This window comes from Canis aureus, chromosome 3 (assembly GCF_053574225.1).
Source record: "Canis aureus isolate CA01 chromosome 3, VMU_Caureus_v.1.0, whole genome shotgun sequence".
Lineage (NCBI taxonomy): Eukaryota > Metazoa > Chordata > Mammalia > Carnivora > Canidae > Canis > Canis aureus.
In genome coordinates, this window is record NC_135613.1 from 64,484,044 (window position 1) to 64,511,074 (window position 27,031).

The window sequence follows — 27,031 nt, forward strand, 5'->3', positions numbered from 1 at the left end:
AAATATTATTCTCTATTTTTATGGCTAAGAAAATTGTGGCTCACAAAAGTTCAGTAACTTATCGGAGGTCACATGATAGTATGCAAAATATGGTCTGTGAATCCAAAGACCCTTCTTTCCCAAGTTCTTTATTTTAAAATGATCTAATAAGCAGATGAAAACATCTCCATGTGACAAATCCCTGCAAGTTTGTATAAGTGGCTAATGCTGTAGACATAGTTGTCGTTTCTGCTTAATCCTCATAGATAACACTGACACATTGAAAATAGCTTTAATCAGCCATCAATATTCTTGTCCTTTCTTGTCTAGTGCCCAGTTGACAAAGAAAAGATGATTCCAGGACTTTTTTTTTTTTTATTCTTTTTTTGATTCCAGGACTTTGTATCAAACTCTTGGGAAACAGAATTGTGTACATTGCACACCCTGTGTGATTGAGCTGTAGAACAGTTAAATTATTTGCCTGGAGGACGCTGATATATACTATCCTTTGGCACTTTAAGCCCAGAGTAAGGGAGTATGCCTTCTGCCCTAGAGTCACTCATCTGATAATCCAGAGCAGCAGCCCTGTGATTGAAAAGAACTCTACGTGATCTGAGGTGGAAAGAACTGGACTTGCCTCTCAGCTCTGCCTCTCATTAGCTCTGTCTTAAGGCTGGTCATCTGTCCTTTCTGAGCCTTTCTGACCAGTCTTCTCACTTTTAAGGTATGACTAAAAATGAATACTTAACAAGATCAAGGAGAAATAAGTTTCTAACATACAGTAGGTGTACAGTAAGCTTTATTTAACTATGCTACTTATAAATGTAGTTTTACCCTAACTTTTTGCAGTTGGAAAAGAGGACATTTCTCCAGTATCTCCCTGTTTGTAGATGAACTCAAATATGTGCTCAACACACTGGGCTCTGCTGAGTCATTCATAAACACTGTCCAACTGTTCGGGGTGGTGATAGAGATAGATCAAAAGAAGTAAGCACCATGAATATTTCATAAAGATGCAAACTGCCTTTGGAAAAGCTGTTTCAACTGCCTAAAGTTTAAAAGAAGTTTGCTTTGCTCATTACTGTGACAGAAATTTTGGACTACAGATCTCATGCCTCCTCTTTTCTTACACTATGGCGAGCACAGATCATGCACTTAATCATAGAAACTGGTACATGTCTATTCCCAAGATTATTATACCTAGCCAAGCATTTCTTGATGGACTTGATGGATGCTTATCTAGCGATGATGGTCGACCAGCTAGGAACTAAAATTTAGCTTTGAAATGAGACTCCCATGGACTAAACAGAAATGAGACAAACAACAAACTATGCAATGGGTTAGGTGCTAAGAGTGTGTTAGGCATGAGGCTCGCAGAAGGGAATCTCCGAGGATAACTTCCAAGAAGTAGTAACACCTAATGACAATCTTAACAAATGAATTAGCCAGGAAAGGAAAGAGAAGAAAGTTCAGAAAAAGGGAACAGATGTGCAAGATCACAGCACTAGAAGAGAGTATGGCATACTTGAAAACTACAAATAGTAAGAAATGATAGGAAATGAAGGGTGGAGCGGGGCATATAGGACAGGTAAACAGAAGAGAAGCTACAGGTAGACATAGGTCAGCTGAGAAAAGTCTTCTGTGTCAAAATATTTTTTAAAGATTTTATTTATTTATTTATTTATTCATGATAGACATGGGGGGCGGGGGCAGGTGCAGAGACACAGGCAGAAGGAGAAGCAGGCTCCATGCATGGAGACCTATGCAAGACCCGATCCCAGGACTCCAGGATCACATCCTGGGCCAAAGGCAGGCCCTAAACCTGAGCCACCCAGGGATCCCCAGTGCCAAAATATTTTTAAAGACTTTCTAAAAGCAGGAAAATGATAAAAAACATATCTCAAAAATGATAAGTAATATATTTGGGGAGAGAGGCACAGAACCAGCTTAGTTTATTTGATCCCTATCTACTGGGGGCACTCTAGGCATTCAGGACAGGATTCTGGATCGTGAGCTCTCAAGGAGGTAACACACATACCCTACCTGCTGAGGAAGGCTCTGGGATCCCATTTAGGAATGACATGGATCACGTGCCCAGAGGGCTGTGGGAAGGTGTGAATGGCACAAAGAATTGTGTCCCAGGGGTGTAAAAGGGACAGCTAAGCAAAAAGAAAATCAGTCCCCTTCACCATGAGCTAAAAGGAAAGTGAGAGGTCACACAAGATCAAGCCACTCCAATACAGTTTGACAATTATTTCTCCAGTATATCTGATGGTCAATGGATGAAGGTGGGGGTGGAAGAGACCAGAATATCCATACTTGGTTTGAAAACATGTATTGATGTGTCAGGATACCACCCAAGGGACAGGTTTGCAGAACAAAAGAGGACTCCTTTCTGTGAATCTTGTTATTTTGATTCTAAATAAATAGGAAGAAAGTGGAGGAAAACAAAATTGCAGATAAGACCTTTATCTTTTAATGTGACATTGCCTTCTAAAGAAGGATTCCCCAATTTGTTATTCAGTGAGAGGATATAGTTCATGGTTAGTGTAAAAAAAAAAAAAAAGCAAAAGTGCAATGTAGACTGTCCTTTTGAGATGCCTTCTAAAATGATTGAAAGCCAACATTAGAAGACAATAGTTGCGGGGCCCCTGGGTGGTTCAGCCAGTTGAGCAGTCGACTCTTGATTTCAGGTCATGATCTCCAGGTTCATGATCTCGGGGCAGTGAGATCAAGCCCCATCGGGCCTCCCACTCAGCAGGAAGACGGCTAGAGGAGTCTCCCTCTCCTTTTGCCCCTCCCCCTGCTCACATGTTCTCTCTCTCTCTAAGTTAATAAATAAATCTAAAAAAAAAAAAAAAGGGACAACAGTGCCAGCATCATCATTTTATGACGATTTTCACATATCCCCGTCTGGGTGAATGGAGCAAAGATGGAAATGTGATTGAAAAGCTGGTCAAGGGCTGCCCGGGAGGCTCAGTGGTTTAGCGGTGCCTTCCGCGAGGGTGTGATCCTGGTAACCTGGGATCGAGTCCCACATTGGGCTCCATGCCTGGAGCCTGCTTTGCCCTCTGCCTGTGTTTCTGCCTCTGTGTGTGTGTGTGTGTCATGAATAAAAAAATATTTTAAAAAAATGCTGGTCAGGTTGGAATATCTTAGGGCTCTTTCCTTAGAACCAGGGCTTGGGACGTGAATTATATCGATAATTTTCTTGTACCTATAAGGCCAACTACTTGGCAGTCCTAGAGGGAAGAGTTGGCAACCAGATATGGTGTTAGGACCGTCAACAACTAACAAAAATGTGTGTATTTCCTCAATGTAAGAAAATCATTAGATAAAAAGGGGACATCCCAGGGCTGACTGGCTGGTTCAGTCAGTAGAGCATGCAACTCTTGATCTCTGGGTCATGAGTTCGAGTCCCACATTGTGTGTAGAGATTACTTAAAAATTTTTTTAAAGGTTGGGGGCAGGAACAGATGTTCCAAAATATGTCCAATTTAGTAGTGAGTTTAAGGAAGACTGAAAGAAAAACCAAAGCTAGCACTTCAAAATACTTTCTTCTTAAAATTCATTTGGTTGGCTGACACTGTAATGTGAGCAGCTCAACTTTAAAAGGTGTTTGAATGGGCAGCCTAAGGTTCATGGCAAGAAGAGACCATCACCCAACGAAGAGCCACCCCAAGGGAGAGATGGTAAGTGGGGAGAATTCAACTCACTGCTGTGGGTACGGGTGGCGAAGTGTTCCCAGGCTGTGTCTAATTCCTATGTAAGCATAGACACTGTTCATGATTATTGGTGGCAGGAGGTCCCTTCCAGTGAGTGAGGAGACATGACAGTGAGGAAAGCCAGAGATGGTCCAACCTGGAAGTCAGGTGCAGTCAGAACCTTGAGTACCACCTTTACATGCCATAGCTTCAGCCAGGGGTTGGAGAGGTACTTCGTGCTTCAGCTGTGCTGATACTTCCAATTTCCTGGAATAATTGCCATGCTGTCTGACCTTTGAATTTCTATTCTTGCTGTTCCCTCTGCCTGGAATCTCTTCCAACAACACCCACCCCACCCTTCTCTCTTTGAAGAACTCATTATGCCATTATAACCACCCATTCATAGATCTGTCTCCCCACTAAATGATATGCTTCTTGAGAAGGGGGCTTGCCTGTCTTATTAGCCGTTTTTATCCCCAGTGGCAAGTATAATGCCCAACACATCATAGTTTCCCATAGGCACTTATAGAATGAATGAACTAAAAAGAAAGAAGCTAGTGTTGGATCAAGCCCATGAACTGGAACTTTAGCTAACAAGTAGGATTCAGAGTTCTGGTTGCAGAGAACTAGTGTCTTGTTTGAGTGGGTGGTACCAACACGGGGGGTACTGTGATGATTCAGGTACCTGAGGACTCAGGGATGGTCATACATGAAAGGAGACTTACAAGGTGCCTGGGTGGCTCAGTATATGAAGCATCTGCCTTCAGCTTAGTTCATAATCTTAGCTCCCAGAATGGAGCCCCAAGTACAGCTCCCAGCTTAGTGGGGAGTCTGCTTCTTACTCACTCTGCCCCTTCACCTGCTCATACTCTCTCACTTGTGCTCTCTCAAATAAACAAATAAAATACTAAAAAAAAAAAAAAAAGAAAGAAGGAAAGGAGACTTACAAGTCAAACTGGAATTTAGTCAAAATGACTAGGACTTCTGAACGTGGAGGAAATTAGACATATTTGCTAGTGGATGTCCTACCCCCACAATGGTAATCCGTAATGCGGTCTGCAAATGGGTCCTACCAGTAGATCCAATCATAGCAAGTTAAGAAGAGAAAGGCAGGAGCACCTGGGTGGCTCAGTGGTTGAGGTTCTGCCTTTGGCTCAGGTTGTGATCCTGGGGTTCTAGGATCGAGTCCCACATCGGGCTCCCTACAGGGAGCCTGTTTCTCCCTCTGCCTATGTCTCTGTGTCTCTCATGAATAAATAAATAAAATTAAAAAAAAAAAGAAGAGGGATCCCTGGGTGGCGCAGCGGTTTAGCGCCTGCCTTTGGCCCAGGGCGTGATCCTGGAGACCCGGGATCGAATCCCACGTCGGGCTCCCGGTGCATGGAGCCTGCTTCTCCCTCTGCCTGTGTCTCCGCCTCTCTCTCTCTCTCTCTCTCTCTCTCTCTGTGACTATCATAAATAAATAAAATTAAAAAAAAAAGAAGATAAAGGCAAGAGAAAAGCAGATGAGGATTGACAAGCAGAGAAATTACAAAGAGAATTAAAACTGTTACCTTTATCTCATTAGCCTGATGTTTTAGAATGCTAAAGAATGTGAGGGTAAAACTTGCAATCAAATGGTTTGGAGATCTATAATAAAGCATGATTTGTTTGCAGTCCCAACAAAGATGAACACGATACTTCTGTCATCCTACGTTCACCCCTTATATTTGGCTAGTGAGATCTGCGATCCTCAGCTACCACATCTACTAAATGGTGTGACATATGGAAAGTGTTATAGATAGGAGACTCAATAAATGGCACCTATTGTAAATGTTGGCACCATTACTGACTCAGGTGAAGGGACTGTTGTCACTCATTTTGTCCACCTCCCTCTCCACCACCATACACACACCTTCTCAAACACATACACAAACAGTAGTAGATTCTCTGAGGTCTCCTTAGAGTAAGGGAAACACCAGTAATAACTCAGCTAGAGGAATATGGGGAAATGTAGATGCTTGGGCTCTACCCCCTGAGGTTTTTATTAATTGGTCTGAAGAGGACCTCGCGTAAATATTTTGTAAAATCACCCCTGAGGACATACGCTGTTGCGGCCAGGGCTGAGAACCACAAGGTGAGGCAGGCATTGCCTCAGAGATGGGCTGAATTCTCGGCCAGGAGGGCCTCACCTCCATGAGGGAGCTCTGAAAGATGAGGTTTATCAATGTTCCTTTTCTCTGTGGTATCCCCAGAAGTAGCACAAGGAACAAGTGTGGTCTCTCTAGTATGGGGCATCCTAGCAACGTGTTTAAGAAACATCTATTTCATACACACATATGTAAAGTTGTATTTCCGATTTTCCTCCTTGCTCTAACTGCAGTTTATTAATGACTAGCTCTACGTGCATAACGACCCATGATAAGCAAACTGGAATATGCTACTCTTAGAGATGTGATTCATGTCCTGCTTTTACTCGGTGGCACATAATTGTAAATATTTAAAACAAAGGGGTGAGAGTACAATATACATTTTTTGTGATTTTTTAAAGATAAAATGCAAAACTTCAAGGAAATTGTGTGCTTTCAGTGGACCCTTGAAACTATGCCCCAGACCTCCTAGTGAAATCTATTCTCTCTCTGCCCTGGAGGCTCGTTTAGTGGGAAAGTTTGAGGAACACTGAATCAACAGAATTATTTGAAATGTGACAAATCTTAATTGACTTGGTTTCAAATCCTTAGCAGTTGGAAATCTTGGCTTATCTCAAATGCTAGAAATACTGTAACATTTGTCACTTCAATCCCAGCCAAGGGTCAAATGCAGTATCACAAATAGAAGCTGAAATAAATTCCAAAAGTCATTTTGTGGTTGACTTAACTTTATTCACATGATAGCTACAGGGGTTGACAATGACTTCCTCTAACATTTCTTTCTTCTGGTGAGTTGATTTAGCGTTTGGTTGCAGACAGTGTGGGTGGAAGGGCTGTGTGGTAAGACAGATCAGGGGCTTGTTACAATTCTACACCATCATGAATCATTTAATTTTAACCTTGTGGCTTGTCTAACACATTTGCAGTAAGAGTTGAGGAATAAATCTAATGCTCACTGGCAAATACTTGGCAGCGCTTGCAAGCAGCATCTTTAGAGTACACACAATCAATCCTAACACTGGAGGCACCTCAGATATTGTGAGTGTGGGTCAGAAATGCCCTGGGGTGCTGAGAAAAGCATCCCATGACAGCAGTGGGAGCTCAGAGCAGCAGCTCTGGAGAGTTGCAGTCAATCCCAGGAGCATGACATGGCTTCTCAGTACTGATAGGACCTCACAAGGAGCCACATAAGAATAACGGTGATCAGGACAATAGTGAAGTTGAGAAACAGCTCCCGGGTGGATATCCCCATTCTCAGAGTTGGCTCGGTGAGAACTGATAGCAGACTTCTGAGGGCACACCCAAGAGCTCCTGCTTGTCCTCACCTAATGGAGAGTGACAAAGAAAACATGGAGATACATAAGCATTCTTTCCTTGTTGTGGAAGAAGAGAGTGTTATGGGCTGACCTGTGGCCCCAACAAAATTGGTATGTTGAAATCCTAACCCCCAATGTCTCAATAGGTGACTATATTTGGAGATAGGGTCTTTTAAAAGGTAATTAAGTTTAAATGAGGCCATTAAGATGCACCTTAATCCACTATGATGTGTTCTTATAAGAGTAGACGAGGACACAGACATGTACAGAAGGAAGACCATTTGAAGGCAGGGAGTACAGTCATCTACCAGCCAAGGAGAGAAGCCTCAGAAGAAGTCAACCCTGCCAACACCTTCATCTTAAACTTCTAGCCCTCCGACTATTTTTGGACTAGAGCTGCGACTCTTCCTGGGTCTCCAGCTTGCTGATCTCCCCCATAGATTTTGGACTTGCCAGACTCCACAATCACCTAAGCCAATGTTATCCATGTATCTACCTATATCTATCTTGATATTAACATACAGATGTAGGGCACACACACACACACACACACACACAAATCCTATTGGTTTTGTTTCTCTGAAGAACCCTGACTAATGAAAAGAAACTGGCTTTTCTGCCCAATGTCAAAAAGACCAACAAAGTCCTGATTTTTTTCCTGTAATGAATGTATAGATGCTTTGGATAAAGCACAAAATGTTATATTTTCTCTCTCCCAGGATATGTGTGCTTGCCTTGCTAACATGGGGTACCAGCAAACAAGGTCACCAGAACAAAATAAAAAACAAACAAAAAGGTATGGTTTAGTATTTGTTCTTGCTTGGAACTGCATGTAAAAGTAGGATCCCATAATTTCTCAGATGTCAGGCTGCCTTAGGTCTTCATCTAAGCCTATGAACGCATGAAGTGCTTACAGCAGCTGCTTGGCCTCTTATAAGCCCTGAATTGGGCACAGAGCCCACGGGGGTCAACCAAAAGTCCCTCGCATAACAGGCACTCAGTCAAAAGAGCAAGTGTTAACCTCATGGGTGGTTCTATTTCAAAAAGGGCTTCTGCCAGCTATTTTTAGTCAAGTGCAGGATGTGCCTATATTGTAAACACTTCAAAGAGCAGGGATGGTATCTTTATAGTTTGCACAGATATACACACAGGAAATCATACTTTGAGAGCATGTGCAGTGCAATCGATGAGATTATTACCTTCAACAATGTGGTACAACTGGTACTTTGAGTACTCAAACCAAATGAAATTAAGATTAAAGATAAACTTCTAGATATTTATTAGATACTAAGATTTTAGATACTATGAAGTGAAAAAGCTTAGGGGGAAGGAGAGTTTTGTTTATTTGTTAAGGTTGGGAGTTCAGGGAGTAGGAAGGAGGGTTAGCAAGCTTTTGACCTGAATAGCATTTTTAACCATCTAACCAGATTGAATTATTAGTTATAATTACTGTTTATTATATTATTAATGGGCAAAATTATTAATTGTATACACTAACCAAATAATCATTCTTCATATTATGGAATGGTTGGTGTAATTAACACACAGGTTCAGATTAGATGGTGTCAACAGTAGCTTGTTAAATCTTGCTTTAAAAATGGCTGATAATGACCGATTTTTGTATCATTTCCTTTTTAATTGTTATCCATCTTTTCACCCTCCACATTCAGGATATAGTAGATTCTAATGAAACTCTTTACAAAGATTTGCTTGAAGGAGAAAGCAAACAGAAGAAAATAAATGGATAAAGGAAGTAGAGAGAATGTGTTAGAAGGTATACAAGAGCAGAGAGGAATGGGAAGGTGATGAATCCACGCCTGGAGCCTAGAGGCAAAGGATGAGAATCATAGGCAGGCTCCTCTCTCTTAATGTAATACAATCCTATTCCATACACTAATTTATTTGGGAGCATTTTGGTGAAATGCAGAGATACGCAAAGAGAGAGAGAGGGAAAGAAGAGAGAGATTATATTTATAATGATCACAACAACCCAGTTCAGGAAGGGCAAAATCACTATCCCACCAAATCTGCCTATTAGATTAAACTCTTAAATAAAGGGATCCATGGATAGTGACCCAACAAGAACAATCAGAAAATGTGATTGAAAGCCGTCTACAGCTGTGTTTGTGTGACCTTCACAACTCTGTGACCTTCACAACTCAGGCAAATATTACCACGATTTTTCTCTCTCCCATAATGTAGCTGAGAAACTGAGAGAGGAGGTATGTTGTTTGCATAATGGCACATAGCAAGTTAAAGGCAGAACTAGAATTGGCAGACTAGAACTGGTTGTTAAAATTGTGGTTACTACACAGGAGTGATTACAAAAATGAGTTATTACTGCAATTAACTGCCCTGACTACACAAAGTCGTGTAAAATTTCAATACTTTGGGAAAACAACTTGACATTTTTTTTATTAAGGCTATTAGTGCTCTCTATCATCCAGCTATTTTGCTTCTGCTCTAGTAACTCAAGCACATGTTCACCAAGATACATATACAGAAATGTTCACAGCCACATTTTCATAATATCCCCAAGCTGGAAACAACTCAGATGTTCATCAACAGTGGGATGGGTGATGAATTTTGGCATATTCATACATTTGAATGCTATAAGAGCAAAGCAAATACATGAACTATGGCAACACACAACAAGATGGATGGATCTCACAAATAGAATTGTCAGGCCAAAGAAGAATTCACAAAAGACACAAAGAATGTTATTCCATTTATACAAAACTGAAAACAGGGAACTTAATACTATAGTTTAGGAATGCTGACATAGGTGGCAAAATCATAAAGAAAAGCATAAATAAGATTATCTTAGCAATCAAGATAGTGATTACCTATGGTGGGCCAGAAAGGGAGAGATGATCAAGAATGGACTTCTGATGTGCCAGCAGTGATCTCTTTCTTGATGTGGATGATAGTACACAAGTGTTGCTTTATAATTAGTATTCAAACTAGGTTTTATGATTCTTTACATTTTTTTCTCCAGTAGTCTCTGAATTGACAGGCTACCTCATACACTTCTTTATTTCCTACAGTTTACCTCTTACCATTTCTTGCACTTTGATGGTGTACTTGAATATTTGCTGTTTTATATATTTTTAAGTGGATAAAACACAAAGAGTTAAGATGAGAATTTCTAACAAATCCAATTTAATCAACATATATGCTAACAATAAGAAGTGGAATTTACTTTCACACACATTTATACCAAAGTTAGGTAGATATTCAGATCAGCAACCTTTGGCTTTTCTGTTGTTACCCCACAAAGACAATTTTGGCCTCATTGTAAATCTTCCCCAGAGTTAAGATCACACCATATGATCCAAAGTGATTGCCATATCAGTGAAATAAAAATAAAAATAAAAGCTCTGACATTGACCTTCTTTGAATGGAGGCTTTGAGAATTAGGAAGGGAGAAATGCATACCAGGAGATGGGGAAAAAAGGCAAGTAAGAATAAATAATACTCTTTGCACCTTAAAAAATACTTGGTACAATAGGTATTGCTTATCTCATTAAGAAATATAAACATGCCTCTGTGTTTTTCATTTGCAAATTGTACACACAACACATACACACACACACTTTCCTTTCTCTCTCTCTCTCTCTCTCTCTGCTATGTATAAAAATCCTGCTGTCATCTAAAGAAGGTCAAGGACACACCTGGCTGCAGTAGGCTTCTTCTCTCTCTCTCCAACTCAGGCTCCCACTCCCGCTTGTCTCCCGGGCTCTCTGGACTCCTGGACTCTGGGCAGGGCCTAAAGTAGTCTGAGGGAGGTGGCAATCACCGTGATGTCACTGATGAAACATGTCAAAGGAACAACCTCCAAAAGTTTGAGGCTATTTGTGTTTAGGGGGAATATAGAAGTCTGTTGACTAAGACTCTAGTCCTTTGGCTGCCTATTTGTACTAACACCACAGGGACTTAAAGTCTTCCCTTCCAGTTGACTTCAGACACAACTGATATGCATTTAAAATTTATCTTTTACATCTTCATGAATAGCTCTAACATGTGTTTCGAACATCATAAAACCAGAGTGATAGATTAATATTAACAGATCAGTGCTGAATTTGGCCACTTTCCCTACTTATCATGTGAGAATGTAAAAAAAAAAAAAATGACTTTGGGATGCATGGGTGGCTCAGTGGTTGAGCATCTGCCTTCGGCTCAGGGCATGATCCTGGGGTCCTGGGATGGAGTCCCACATCAGCCTCCTTATGGGGAGCCTACTTCTCCCTCTGCCTATGTCTTTACCTCTCTCTGTGTGTCTCTCATGAATAAATAAATAAAATCTTTTTTAAAAATACAACTTCAGGGGCACCCCTGGTGGTGCAGCGGTTTAGCGCCGCCTGCAGCCCGGGGTCTGATCCTGGAGACCCAGGGTCGAGTCCCGCGTCAGGCTCCCTGCATGGAGCCCGCTTCTCCCTCTGCCTGTGTCTCTGCCTCTCAGTCTCTCTCTCTCTCTGAATAAATAAATTTAAAAAAAAAAATACAACTTCATTTCACCACCCATATCCTTAACTATTTGAAATGAGAAGAGCTCTCTGCCTTGCACATGCACCTCCCAAACCACACAGGCACCAGAATTCAACAGACATCTCTAGCTCCTTCAAAACTGACCTTCGTCCAAGCAGTGAAAGCTATCTCCTCAGTCACCTGCTCTGCATAACATTCCAGCTAAGCTGTATTTTGGAAGTTTACACATTAATATACAGTTTCATCTGAAACAGCTGTGGAAGCCATGGTTTATATCTCTCTGTCGGTAAACTAATACTGCAGCAAACTCATACAGCAAAACTCAATCCTTGGGAGAGACCTAGAGGGTAAAAGGAGACCTGGTTGAAACTAGTGCGATCGTGAGTAATGGAACCTACTTGCAAGAAATAGACTTGTATAACTTTCTATTACAAACACTAACTAAAACTAGGCTGTTACAATGAGCTTACAATCAACATTTCAGATGTCTGGAGGTGAGTGGAGCCCCTGAAGTACTTAACTGAACTGGAAAGTATATCAGTGAAGCACTTTCAATAGGACCCCAGCAACTGTGTTTGCTCAGCAAATCTCTTCCTTACAGATACTAGAGCAAACCCCCTCTGAATTCCCGGTTAGGGTCAATCAAAATAAAGCATTCCCAGAAGGCATAAACCAGCAAAATTCCCTGTAGAGTTGTGTTCATAGTCAAACCTCTCCCTACCGTGCCTCATACTCCAGAGATGTTTCTAAAAGGAAGACTTTCCATCCATTTCTTCATTTTCAACATACACTCAATGAAAGAAAATGTTAAGACAACATTCTGTCACCACATGCCTTGTAAAAAGATAGCTTGGTAAAGTGACAGATAGTATATAATAATTATAGCTCAATCGAACATTGGCACTGATTTGTTGCCATCTGGCAAACCCCTTGAATGTAGTCAGATTTCTGTCTTTTGCCTCGGAGCCCTTGCCAGCTCGTTTCAAACGCTGGGAGTGTTTTCCCGTCACCAAGCCACACCCGGACCTTTTTTTAATCCACTCAAAATTATTTTAGGGACAATCAAAAAGTTATATATTTATTAGAGGACATTTGAAAATACTAAATCATAAAGAAAATTACTATTAGCCATTAATCTCCCCACCCAATGGGGGGAAAAATCCATTCGGCTACTTTCTATTCATGTTCAGGCTGCACAGACACAATCTCAAATTCCCAAGATATTTTTGGTAAAGGAATCTGATACTTGGAAAACCTTTATCTTTTTTGATTCACATAGAATCAAATTCATACTATACCATGTGATTGGGCAGCAACAGCACCGTGTCCATGCAGGACGAGGCCTTCCCCACCAGCAAGGTGGAGTTCTAGCTCCGTCCCCGACACCCACCCCCTCAGCCCGGAACCTGCCACTGTCCCGAGATTCCCCTGCATCAGAAATAAACCAAGTACTACGCCCCCACAAAAAAAAAAAAAAAAAAGCTTGTATTTAGCAGACAAACATTTATTTTGTACATGTTCAAATAGAATTTGCTGTAAAACATTTAAAACATTAAATACAATGGGGAAGTGTTAACCATATTCCAAAACAGCTCACCAACGCTGCCAGTTTGGTTGAATTGGTCAATTTCAACGTAACCGGGAGGGAAAATCCTACTGCTTCATCATGAGTCAGTTCCATTTGTCTACTTGGTTGTCCTGTTTAAGTTTATCCAATTTATACCAGGGACAACTCTGCCCAGTGCATTGACAAATTCCCAGATAGAGGCTTCAGAAGCTTCTGCATACTAGTGGCTTATCCTGTGATGTCACAGGAGAGTGTGATTACATTGAGAATTTAGCTTCTTATTAGTTTGATCTAACCCTCTCCAGAAAAGTATGCAAACCACCCAAAGTCACCTGACAACTATTCAAATGCCTATGGGAGAGTTCAGCCTTGAGAATTTGCAGGTCTCTTAAAACAACAACAACAGCAACATTACTGTCTCCCATTTAAGAAACCGAGAATAATAAGATTTCAAACAAAATAAAAACAAAAACAAAAACAAAAAAAAACAAGATTTCAAACCTCAGTGCCAAAGCAAATGCATCCCTTTCAATTAACCTTCCTTAAAGTCTGTTAATATTTTCCTTTCTGGGAGGAATTCCCATGACTTAACAGCACTCATCCCCTATCAACTTTCTTTTAAGGTACTATTCTACCCATCAACAAAAGACGTACTGAAAAACCTTTGACGTTATTTCCATGCCTATTAATGTAGAATTCAGCCAAGGGCCAAAAAAGCCAAGTAAATAGTGTTCACACTGACGTCGGTCCTGGTGATCCACTTGGCACTTCCGCACCCTCCCCGCCTCACCGCCACTAGACATCTGCGGCACAGCACACCCTTTGAGAATCAGGGCTGAGCCCTTGTGCCTGCTTATTCCTCATTTAAATCCCTATTTTCAACCACCTTTTTACTTAGCAAAAAGGGAACACCTTGAGGCAGTCCATGGCTTCTATGTCAAGTCTACCACACGACGGGAGAAATCAGCAAGGCCTGATGAAAGGTGATAAGCTCTTAGCACATCACAGTAATGAGTATGATGATGAGGACGATGCCTTTCTCACCTTCACATCTTCACATCCAGCTTCTTGTGGAGCTGCTCAGAAGGAAAGAAACCACTTTCTGCTATGCTTTTTCATTATCCTAAACACACAAGTACTAACCCAGAGAAAGAGGAAACCCTATTTCTTGAAGCTCTCTCCACGTCCTTCAAAAAGTAATGAACATTATCTGTATTCTCAATTCCTTCTGGCACACGTGTGACTTTTTCACTCACTAACTGGATTTTAATTTCAAAGGCAGGGATGGTTTCTTTTATTTCTTTTGTTCTCTAGCTGTGCATCGAAACAATGAAGTATCATAATAGATGCTCTAGAATGTATAGCACGGGGCTCAGTCTGCACCTCCATTGCATCACATCCCCTACTGAGACCCAGACATGTCTGAGCCTGCCCGGCAAACACAAGTGGAGGATGTTGAGGTCAATGTCAAACCTATTCATAAAAGGATCTAGACACAACCTGGAAGAGAAAACTCCTTTGAAGGAAAGTGACCAAAAAGATATACGTGGCTCAGCAACAGGAAGAAGACATAGTCATCCCACTGTACATAACACAAATTCACTGGTTAGCCAGGTCCTGTGAGATGTAGATGCCAAGATGGAACTAAATATGCAAAAGAAAAATATATCAGGAGAAATTCCTGAGAGAAAAAATATGGAGGGAGAGAGAAACTGAGAAAGTCATCAAACAGCAAGAGAAAAAGGGAAAAAGAAAAGGGAGGTTGGGTAGGAGCATCTCAGACTGCAGTTCAGTTCTAAGGAAAGTTTGATCAGGCTATTAGGAAGCTTCAAGTCAGTCACATGTCAGAGACATCTCGTGTCCCCCAGGGATGAGATGGCCTTCGTCTTATGCTCAATCATTGACTGGGAGCAGCCCATGGGGTGCACGGCTTCGGTGCAGATGTGATTATGATTTCAGGGGGCATCCACCTTGATGGCATTGCTGTCAGTGAGAGGCACATTCCTGTGGTCACTGTACCCACATATTAGCCATCCTGTTTCACTCTAGCTTGGAGTCTGGGCCCTAGAGGAGACAGAACTATGGCTCAAAACTCCATACCTCTTTGAACAATTAACCTCAACAGCGTGTAGCACTGAGCCGGAGAGAGAGAGATTCTCCCTCCACCTGTGCCATCTCGCGGACCTCAGCATATCCACAGAACCAGCGATGTTACTTCCTTCTGCTGGTGTCGCAGAGCCCGGCAGAAGCAAAAACACCAGTCAAGACCAAGTTGCAGTTCGTATTAAGCTCTGCAGGCCTTAGTAGCAAATAGCAGCGAGAGTAGCTTAAGCTAAAAAGCAGGGAAAAGCCAAGCACTGTGTGGTAGCCAACAGCACTTGTGCATGAGTCCATGTGAACCACCTCCTCAAGTTGCTGGAAACCATCAGGAGGACCATGACAGGAGCATGCGGTCTTATATAACAGGTGGGAGCGAGAGCCAGAAAAATATGTATTAGTCCTTTTTATAAAAACCTATTTCAAGTCCTGGGTTGGTGAGATGACACCTGTTAACATCATTCGACTTGGAACCGATTAAATTCCTCTTCTCTGGAACAAGTGTATTTCTGCTCTATAATAAGATTCTGCAAGCAAACAGCTTTCTTTCAGCGCATTAAACATAGCAACCGGGGAGAAAAAAGAAGCAGCCAAAAAATGTGTTTACTACTAGGCTAATTCCATCTGCCCTCAAAACATTCCCATATTTCAGATTGGCTTTGTTATTTTTCTGATGGGAAATAAGAATTCAGCAGTCTTTTGATGTGCTGTTACTGAGCCGCTCGGGGACACTAGCCAGGCACGCCTACTTGAAACCTTCTGTTTCCTAGTGAATTTGATCGAGGATTTCACTGAATCTCTTTTGAGAACCTGTCAGTCAGAATAACACAATCGCAATTTCAACACGAATAATAAGGATCAGATGAAATTGCTCGTTCTTTGTGAACGAGTTCATTTGGCTTTAGCTATGGCTATGAAAGCAGAGAGAACAGAGTCGTGAAGAATCATGAAAACCTAACTCTGCTCTCTGTGAAGGCAATGATAAAACCAAAGCGCCTCGTTGCAGCAATGTAGAAGATTAGCTGGATGCAAGCGGCAGGCTAGGTTTCCTTTTGGATGAGGGATGTACTATCTCTGAGAGCAATTGGGCACTTGTTCTAGAGTGTGGGGAGTAACCTAACCTTTTACACTTTTACAGTAAGTGATGTGAAGTTGCCAGGGGCTAGTATTCTGGGAATTGGGGCAGCTTATCTGAGAGAAGTGGTTCAGGCATCCTCTTTAGCTTGTATCTTGCTGGTTCTTGCCTTCAGTTGCCAGAGTAGAAGAGGAAAGGGGGCCCCCACACCTCAGGCCAATTATATCTGTGTCCTAATGGGGGTACCCCTTTTGCACTAACAAAACTCCAGCCAGCTAACTTTTTCTTCCTCTTCTCCCGCTCCACCCCACTTTGCTAGATGTTACAGCACCCACCCTGCCCTTACCTGTCAACCAACTCCCACTGAGTGCCAACACAAGCATAAGACATGCCTGTCACTTCCGCTGTGGACAACTGCATCTCCCAAGCACCACCACGGTTTCCCTTGTCTTGTGCCTATGAGACACCTTTCCTCTGCAGCCACCTCTGCGGGGTACCACAGACTTTGACCACCGTGGTACCAGAGTTGCACTCATTTCTGGAGAAAAATGAAGAGGGGCAGTGGGGAAGTGTGCCTTTTTGTGCATTACACACTGTTGAGGAATACCAGAGGAACACTTCCTTGCTCTCACTCCAGTGTCTTCCCAGTCACAAGTTCATAGGGGAAGGAATAGGCATCTTGTTACCTCAGACTCACCTCTTCCTTTCCACCACTATACATTTGATACTAAACTTTTCTTTTCTTAGAATGAATTGTCTCTCGGCAGGTGGCTAAATTCCCAGAGCCAATCACTATCTCTCAGGTCTGCTCTATCGGGACAGAAGACAGGTACTGACATATGTTGGAATGCAGCCCTATGTATGGCTCAGGCTCACGCTCAGGCCCTCCTGCATCAGCACCCTTGCACAGACAGTGTAGCATACTGCACTTCCCCCCAATTATCCTTCCACGGAGGTCAGAGTAGAAATGGACTTCTCTGGACTCCAGATAGAGAGCATACTGTTTTGTGTGTCAGTGATTTCCTGTAATTCCCAGATGAAGTTCAAAATCTTCAACTGCAGAGACAGGAGCCTACCACAATCTAGCTTCTAAACTCACTGCCGTCCTGTGCAGCAATCCCAAACTTGCAGTCCTTGGGATGTTCTCTCCATGTGTGAATGCCATTCCCTTGGACTAAAACAGCCTTTCGCCCTCCACTCAACATTTCTTATTTTTGTTTGATGATTAACACTAGTACTGGAATCAAACATCCCTGATCTCTAGGGTTAGAATCCACGGCGCTGTACACACTACTAATTCCACTCTACTGTCAGCATGGACCTTCTTGTCCATCTTCCCAACTTAAGAACAGAGATCAGGGGCAGCCCCGGTGGCGCAGCGGTTTAGCGCCACCTGCAGCCCAGGGCGTGATCCTGGAGACCCTGGATGGAGTCCCACATCAGGCTCTCTGTATGATGCCTGCTTCTCCCTCTGCCTGTGTCTCTGCCTCTCTCTCTCTCTCTCTCTCTGTCTCTATGAATAAATACAAAATCTAAAAAAAAAAAAAAAAGAACAGGGATCAGATCTCTCTCCCTGTAGATGCACTGCTGAGTCAGGTAGCACAAAGAATGTAGTGGGCACCCCCACTGAAATTTGTTGGATAAAAATATGTCTGAATTCAAAAATGGTTGGTTAATAACTGTTCAACTCTGGAGAGTCATTGGCCAATGAATGTTTTCAAAATAAACCTCTCGGGGAGCCTGCGTGGTGCAGTTGGTTAAGTGTGGGATCTTGGCTTTGGCTCAGACCATAATCTCAGGGTCATGAGATCAAGTCCTGCATCAGGCCCCCTGCTCAGTGTGGCATCTGCTTAGGACTCTCTCCTCCCTCTGCCCCTCCTCCTGCTCACACACACTCTACATCTCTCTCCAAAATAAATAAATACACCTTTTTAAAAATAAAATAATACAAATAAATAAGTAAAACTCTCTAACCTTTCAGTAATTTACATGAGAAAAGATGATAATGTTCACAAGACCCGGAGTAATTTGAACTACTCAGGATTTATTGATCTAAAAATAATATTCTAGGCTTCTTATCCTTGGCCAGGTCTGACAGCTGTTTTTTAGGTTGGTACATTTTAATATGCTTTAAAGGGGTGATTTGGGGGGTTCCTTGGTTGGCTCAGTGGTTTGGTGCCTGCCTTCGGCCCAGGGCGTGATCCTGGAGGCCCAGGATTGAGTCCCACATCGGGTTCCCTGCATGGAGCCTGCTTCTCCCTCTGCCTGTGTCTCTGCCCCTCTCTCTGTGTCTCTCTCTCTTTCTCTCTGTCTCTGTCTCTCTGTGTGTGTCTCTCATGAATAAATAAATAAAATCTTTAAAAAATAAAGGGGTGATTTTCTCCCTATTGAAGCTGAACAGCAAAGTAATTTGTTGTAGATTTTTTAGAAGGAAACTTTAAAAGTTAGAAATGTAAAAAATAATTTAAATGTGCCTACCACACAAAATTAACAATTCTTAATATCCTTGTCATATTATTGCTTCATGTCTTTTTTAAATAAGGGGATTAAAATATGATTGATAAAGCTGAGGTCCCATTGAACCATCAATGCTATGCTCCTTTCCATCTCCCCAGATGAAACAGCTGCTATGAGTTTGGGATACAGTCCAAGTTCTATAATTAAATCTTTTAGATTTAGCATCTAGATTATGCTAGCCTGATAGCAGGCTTCTGCCTTTCTTCCTTCTCCAAAAACAGTTTGTGTAAAATAGGCATTATCTTTTTTTTCTTTTTAAGATTTGCAACCACCACTTCCTAAACCATATGGCCCTGGTGACCTTTCTGGAGTATGAGAGGAAAATTTTGACTACTTATTTCATGATTTTTCATGGTTATAGTTCCCATTTAATAGGTTTTCTATTTATTCTTAGGTTGATTCTGGCAATTTATTATATTATATTACTAGAAAATTGTCCATTTAATGTTTTTGTAATTTTTCCAAGTATCAAATTTTAAGTTTTCATTTATTTTCTCTCAGTACTTTGAAGCAATAACTGAATTCTTTTTCAGCTTCTATTGCTATGACTGAGGAGTATACTACTGGTTCTTTCTCTATAGTGATTTCTAAGATTTTTTAAAAGGTTTTATTCAGGGATCCCTGGGTGGCGCAGCGGTTTAGCGCCTGCCTTTGGCCCAGGGCGCGATCCTGGAGACCCGGGATCGAATCCCACGTCGGGCTCCCGGTGCATGGAGCCTGCTTCTCCCTCTGCCTGTGTCTCTGCCTCTCTCTCCCTCTCTCTGTGTGACTATCATAAATAAATAAAAATTAAAAAAAAAAGGTTTTATTCATTTACTCATGAGAGACACAGAAAGACAGAGACATAGGCAAAAGGAGAAGCAGGCTCCCTGTGGGGACCCCAATGTGAGACTCAATCCCAGGACCCTGGGATGATGAACTGAGCCAAAGGCAGATGCTCAACCACTGAGCCACCCAGGTGCCCTGATTCCTAAGATTTTAACTTTTTTTAATGTCCTGCATCCCATTTCTATCTTCCATATTTCTCACATCTCTTTGTCTTTGCATCCTGGAAAACTCCTTTTGTTCTATCCTCCAATTCATTATCCCTCTCTTTGGCTCTTTCAAAATTACTGTTTAGGCCATCCGTTCTATTTTTAAATTTTATGACTATATTCTATTTTCAAGATTTCCCATAAGTTCATTTTCATGTATGACTCTTCTGCTCTTATAAACTCCTAATCATATTATCATATGGAGTATGATTCTGCTTTCTGATGATATTTTTTGACAGTTTTAAACTTTAAGGCCTTTCTAGACTATTCTGTTAGTGTTCTTTCTTTAGTTATGAATTTTCTTATTTATGGATTTATGACTGTTTCTCATGACACTGATTGTCTTCATGCATGTCTTCATGTTTGTAGGACACAGGTGATATTTGAGAGCAAAGAAAATAGCCCTTGTCTCCATATGGAAGAAGAGGACTATATCTCCATCCTTTCCTGATTGGGGCATGTTTCGTGCTTGATCTCATGAAGGCAAGGATGCCACTGCTCTGCCTCAATCCCAGCTTCCCAAGCACCACGAAGTCTTCAGGCCTCGCTTATCTCCATAGTTTCCCTCTCTGCGTTTGTCCATAGAAGTTTTTCCAATGTGATTATATATATTATTTAATATTTTATCTCACATTCCTATGCATTTAGAACAGAAGGTGGAGATTTCTGCATGTACTCATTCTGTCTTGCTGACCCAGAAATTTCGCTTCTATTTTTTAAACAAATTATTACTAAGGTAAACAACAAAAACTAAAACTTTAATGCACTTTAAAATAAAAAAATGTGAACCTCATTCCCTAACCCTGAGGTAGTAAGGTAGGTGCATCTTTATTTTTTTCAATTCTCTCATTATGCTTCAAATTATTATGTGGTATTATGTGGACAATGGTGATAATAACTGTCATCACAGTGACATCTGATACTTTCAAAGTATGTGGCTTCTTTTTTAAAACTTTTTATTTATTTATTTGAGAGAGAGAGACAAAGAGCAGGATTTAGGGGGGTTGAGGAGGGTGGGAGAAGTAGAAGGAGAAGCAGACTCCCTGTGGAGCAGGAAGCTGGACATGGGGCTCCATTCCAGAACCCTGGGATCATGATCTGAGTGGAAGGCAGACACGTAACCAACTGAGCCACCCAGGCACCTCTCAAAGTATGTGGTTTCTTCAAAGCACTCGAGACTCATGAAATTCCTAGAGGAATAAATACAGGTTGTACTGTATTCTCTGTTTTTCAAATGAGGAAAATTAAATGGTCCATACAAATAGTTAAATGGTCAGGTAGGGATGGACTCTTACCCTTTATATATGAAAACAATATTTATAGTCATTCAAAGATACATATTCCATATCATGCTCTTTTCACTGGAAAAATGTTTCCTAAACTTTAAGAAAATATTTATCAACAAAATGCATACTGAAAAAAAAGTCTTAATAGCTTTAAATGAATTCTATAGCATCAATAAATATTTAAAAAATAGTGATAAGTGTCATGTATCCAGACCATAGGCTGTGCTTGATATGAATAAGAATTCATAAATCTTGGGGGCACCTGGGTGGCTCAGTTAAGTGTCTGCCTTCAGCTCCGGTCATGATCTCGGGATCCTGGGATTGAGCCTGACTCAGCAGGGAATCTGCTTCTTCCTTTCCCTTTGTGCTCTCTCTCTCTCTCTCTCACTCTTACTCTCTCAAGTAAATAAATAAAATCTTTAAAAAAAAACTCACAAACCTTGGTGGTAACTCCATAGCACCCAGGCACTGATCCAATCTACATCATTCATGGAACATCCTCAGTCCCTTGAAGTTTCATGAACAACAGGGGCACCTGGGGGGCTCAGTGGGTTAAGTGGCTGCCTTTGGCTCAGGTCATGATCTCAGAGTCCTGAAACCAAGCCCCACGTGAGGTTCCCTGCTTAGCGGGGAGCCTCCCTCTCCCTCTCCTTCCTGCTTGTGCTCTTTCTCTCAAATAAGTAAATGGAATGTTTTTTTTTTAATTTCATGAACAATATTACATAATAAATCTCTACCTGAACTTCTTGAAGAATTAGGAGAGTTCTGGTATCATTTGATACGGGGGAATCCAACATGGATCATTCAATGGGAATATGTTTATACTACTGACCTTCCTATGATTCCTAGAAAGTAATAAAACCAAAACAAAACTAAGATTAAAAATAAGAAAAACATTAGATAAGGAGAGAAGACAGAATATTCAATCGTCCATTCTTTTCTAAGGATAATGAATCTGCGACTCTATTAATTATTGAAGGATATCAGAGAAATTTTTGTTTTCCATGAAGTCTGCCCCCATACTCATCATACAAAGGAAGATCTTGCTGATAAAGGCCAGTACTTTCTTTTATGAATACATTACATGATTATCAAAAATTGAAATACAGACTGGCTGTCATGTTTTTAAAAACCATCTGTAGACAAAATTGTCACAGATAATTTGGTTGCAGCAAAATATAATTACTAGTTAGAACTATCTACACATGGGGCAGCCCGGGTCACTCAGCGGTTTAGCGCCACCTTCATCCCAGGGCATGATCCTGGAGTCCCGGGATCGAGGCCTATGTCCGGCTCCCAGCATGGAGCCTGCTTCACCCTTTGCCTATGTCTCTGCCTCTCCCTCTCTTTCTCTGTGTCTCTCATGAATAAATAAATAAAATCTTTAATAAAAAAAACTATCAACACACAAACTTTTTATCAAATGAATAGCTCTCCTCTCCTTAAGAATAAAAAAAAGAGATAAAGTATATTTGTTATTATTCATTACACCAAGCCTTATTTGTTTAAATAAAATTCATTTTCCTGATTATAAAAGTAATATGAGCAAATTGCAGGGGGAAAAAAGAGAAATATTAGGAGGAAACAATTAAGTTGAAAATAGCAACACTAAACACTATTAACATTTTGTCACTTACCTTCTGGTCTTCTAGTTACGTTTTTCATCCTAGAAACCATAACATCATGTGCTCAGAATGAATGGAGGCACGCTACAGAAGACCTCTGAGTTAGCTAGGACCGAAGCTGTGGAGTCCTTGGTGGCAGGGGAAGGAGGGGAAAGATTCTTTCACTTCTTCCTTCAATCATGTTGAATGATTTTTATGTTTTACTAAAAAATAAAATAAAATAAATTCAGTGATAAAACTATATAATGGGGAATAAATGGGGGAAAGTTTGTTCTGTCTACAATTAACCTCATTTATAATATTCTTACCATCCTAAGTTTGTATGGAATTGTAGAAGCTGTGAGTTGAGAGATTATTCTGTCCAATCTGTTTTATGGGTGAGAAAATTAAGGCCAAGAGAAGTTAAATGACTTGACAGAAAAATCACATCTCTAATCCCTCTGACCTATGTGTTGCATGTTAATATTAATTTACCTTGACTAGCTAAAAAGTATGTGCACTTTATTGATCCACTATAATATTTATCTGGATTTGTCATAAGTAATATTCTCAGTTATTAAAAGCTTTTCCCAACAGACAGACCCAAAATAATTCTCCCTGGTTATTCTCCTTCACAGCATTCTGTTCTTTTCCTTTATAGCACTTAGCACAAATTTTAAATATATGTTTACTTTGCTTATTTATTGCTCTAAACTCTTCAAAAGCTAACCTTTTGTGTATTCTGTTCTCCAAGATATACCTAGTGTCCAGCACAGCGCCTGGTCTTTAATGGGTGCTCAATAACATGCAATCAGAAGGTCATAAAGTTGTTTACTATGGTTTATCTTTGCTGACTGTCTTATCATGGGCACCAAAGTTCCCTCAATTTATTGAGCAAAGTTCTAGAACTTAGACAATGTAAAAAGCACATCATAATGTATATGTACTTTAATCTCAAAAAGGAGTGACATCTGGATGGCTCAGTGGGTTAAGCAGCTGCCTTCCATTCAGGTCATGATCCTGGAGTCCTGGGATCAAACCTTGCATCAGGCTCACTGCTTGATGGGCAGCCTGCTTCTTCCTCTCCACTCTTGTGCTCTCTCGCTGTCTCAAATAAATAAATAAAATCTTTTTTTAAAATCTCAAAAGGGACCTGATTATCATCTCTATTGTACTGTTAAAAAATACTGAGGCTAGTAGAGGTTAGGTAAATGTCAAAAGATCAGAAACCCAGCAAGTGGCAGACAAAGGGTTCAATCCCAGGCTTAATTCCAGCATCTAAGCTTTGAAACTTTATGCTATCTGGTTGCTAATTTTCTGGCTTCAATTAATGTTCAAGATTCAGTAATAGGAATAGCATCTCTTTACCCTCAATTTAAAAGTTTTCTGGGCTTCTGGGTGAAGATAGCAGATTGAACATATGCATATGATTCTGGTCCCACTCCAAACCCTACTAAAATAACAGTAGAAAGATTTAAAAAAAATACATAAAGCCATAAGGACAAGGAGAAAAAAGAAGAAAAAGCAGCAAATAAATTTTAGAAGCTGTAAAGCAAAAGGACGGGCATAACCTATTTAGCAAAGCTAAGAAAGCTGAATCCTAAACTGGTAGTAGGGAAAGCCAAGAGCCAGTCTGATTTAGACTACAGATTGGTGGCAGTGGGGATAAAAAGTGAGGTGGCTAAAATAAGAATTGTTTGAGAGTTTTTCAAGAAATTGTTACATGCCAAGATCTTTCCCTCCCCTAATCCTTGGTACAGCCAACAATTCCCCTTCCATCACCTAGTCAGAAGGCTGGGGTTTTATTCCCAAGAGAGAGCCTCTGGACTGAGAAACCAATGCACAGTTAAAGAAAGAAATACCCTATTGACAAGGGAGATTTAAATGAATGTACATCTATATGATGAACCTATCTCCCAACCAAGCCTTCTTCCCCTGCTCAGGTTCCAGAAGAGTAGAAGTTAAGCCTTCACATGAAGCTCCAGGCAAAAGATGAGAACTCTCTCTGAGGAATCTCAGCAGCCCAAGGGGAAAGGTTACTGACATTGGAATTCCCCAGTGAAAAGGCCTCAATATCAGTGGAACAGAATAGAAAACTCAGAAACAAACCCACAACTATATGGCCAATTAATGTTTGACAAAGCAGGAAAGAATATCCAACAAGAAAGACAGTCTCTTGAACAAGTGATGTTGGGAAAACTGAATAGCAACATGCAGAAGAATGAAACTGGACCACTTTTTACACCACGCACAAAAATAAATTCAAAATGGATTAAATAGCTAAATGTGAGATAGGAAACTATAAAAATCCTAGAAGAGGCAATAAGTTCTCTGATAGGCCATAACACCCTCTTACGAGATGTCTTCTGAGGTAAAGGAAACAAAAGTAAAAATGAACTATTGGGACTACTTCAAGATATAAAACTTCTGCACAGCAAAAGAAGCAATCAACACAACTAAAAGGCAACCTACAGAATGGCAGAAGATATTTTCAAATGACTGATCTGGGGGATCCCTGGGTCACCCAGCAGTTTAATGCCTGCCTTTGGCCCAGGGCATGGTCCTGGAGTCCCAGGATCAAGTCCTGCATCAGGCACCCTGATTGGGGCCTGCTTCTCCCTCTGCCTCTCTCTCTCTCTCTCTGTGTCTCTCATGAATAAATAAAAAAAAATATTTAAAAAAAAATGACTGACCTGATAAAGGATTAGTATCCAAAATCTATAAAGAACTTATAAAACTCAACGCACCAAAAACAAATAATCCAGTTAAAACAGAAGATATGAGGGGGATCCCTGGGTGGCGCAGCGGTTTGGCGCCTGCCTTTGGCCCAGGGCGCGATCCTGGAGACCCGGGATCGAATCCCACGTCGGGCTCCCGGTGCATGGAGCCTGCTTCTCCTTCTGCCTGTGTCTCTGCCTCTCTCTCTCTCTCTCTCTGTGTGACTATCATAAATAAAAAAAAAAAAAAAAAAAAACAGAAGATATGAACAGACATTTTTCCAAAGAAGACATAGAGATGGTCAACAGACACATGCAGATGTGGGAAGGAAATGATCAAAACTATAGTGAGATATCACCTCACACCTGTCAGAATAGCTAAAATAAAAAACACGAGAAATAACAGTCGTTGGAGAGGATGTAGAGAAAAAGGAACCCTCGTGTACTATTGATGGGAATGCGAACTGGTGCAGCCACTGTGGAAAACAGTATGGAGATTCCTCAGAAAGTTAAAAATAGAACTATTCTATGATTTAGCAATTTCACTACTGGATATTTACCCAAATATACAAAAAGACTAATTCAAAGGGATACATGCACTCCTATAGTTATAGCAGCATCATTTATAATAGCCAAGAAATGGAAGCAGCCCAAATGTCCAACAATTGATGAATGGATAAGGAAGATGTAGTATATACATACAATGGAATATTACCCGGGCATAAAAAGTAATGAAATCTTGCCATTTGCAACAACATGAATGGACTTAGTATTATGCTAGGTGAAATAAGTCAGTCAGAGAAAGACAAAAATCATACGATTTCAATCATATGTGGGATTTAAGAAACAAAATAAATAGGCGAAGGGAAAAGAAAGACAAACCAAGAAACAGAGTCTTAACTATAGATAACACACTGATGGTTACCAGAGGGAGGGTGAGCCGGTAGATGGGCAAAATAGGTGATGGGGATGAAGGGGTGCACTTGATATGATGAGCACTTGGCGTTGTGTATAAGTGATGAATCACTATACTGTACACCTGAAACTAATATAACATTACATGATGGGGCAAGACGGCGGAACAGTAGGGTCCCCAAGTCACCTGGCCCCACCCACTTACCTAGATAACTTTCAAATCATCCTGAAAACCTATGAATTCGACCTGAGATTTAAAGAGAGAACAGCCTGAACGCTACAGAGAGAAGGGTTTCCCCTTCTAACAAGGTAGGAAGGCGGGGGGGAAAAAAAAAAAAAAAAAAAGAATCCAGTGGGGGAGGTGCCCCGCGAGGAGCTGGATTAGGTGGGGTGGGGTGGATGCAAAAGCCTCCAGGACAGGAAAGCCCAGCCCTGGAGAAGTGGGAACTTTAAAAATCCACCCCGGATTCTTCCCAGACCGAAAAGCACTTAGCAGGGAACTCAGGCAGAACCGCAGGAGGGGCAGTGGGGCCTCCAGTCTCCCGGAGTCACTAATACAGGAAGTGCACCCGGGGATGGGAGGGGAGCGCCACAGACTGTGGG

General features: G+C 41.1%; 1 protein-coding gene across 1 annotated transcript; it reads right to left on the minus strand.

The window, feature by feature from the left end:
- Positions 1 to 6,522: 6,522 nt before the first annotated feature.
- SLN (sarcolipin) lies at positions 6,523 to 10,925 on the minus strand. Its single transcript, XM_077893327.1, has 2 exons — positions 10,803 to 10,925; positions 6,523 to 7,137 (listed from the first exon to the last, which is right to left on the minus strand). The coding sequence occupies exon 2, from the start codon at positions 7,062 to 7,064 to the stop codon at positions 6,969 to 6,971; it is 96 nt and encodes a 31-aa protein (XP_077749453.1). The 5' UTR covers positions 7,065 to 7,137; positions 10,803 to 10,925; the 3' UTR covers positions 6,523 to 6,968.
- Positions 10,926 to 27,031: the final 16,106 nt, after the last annotated feature.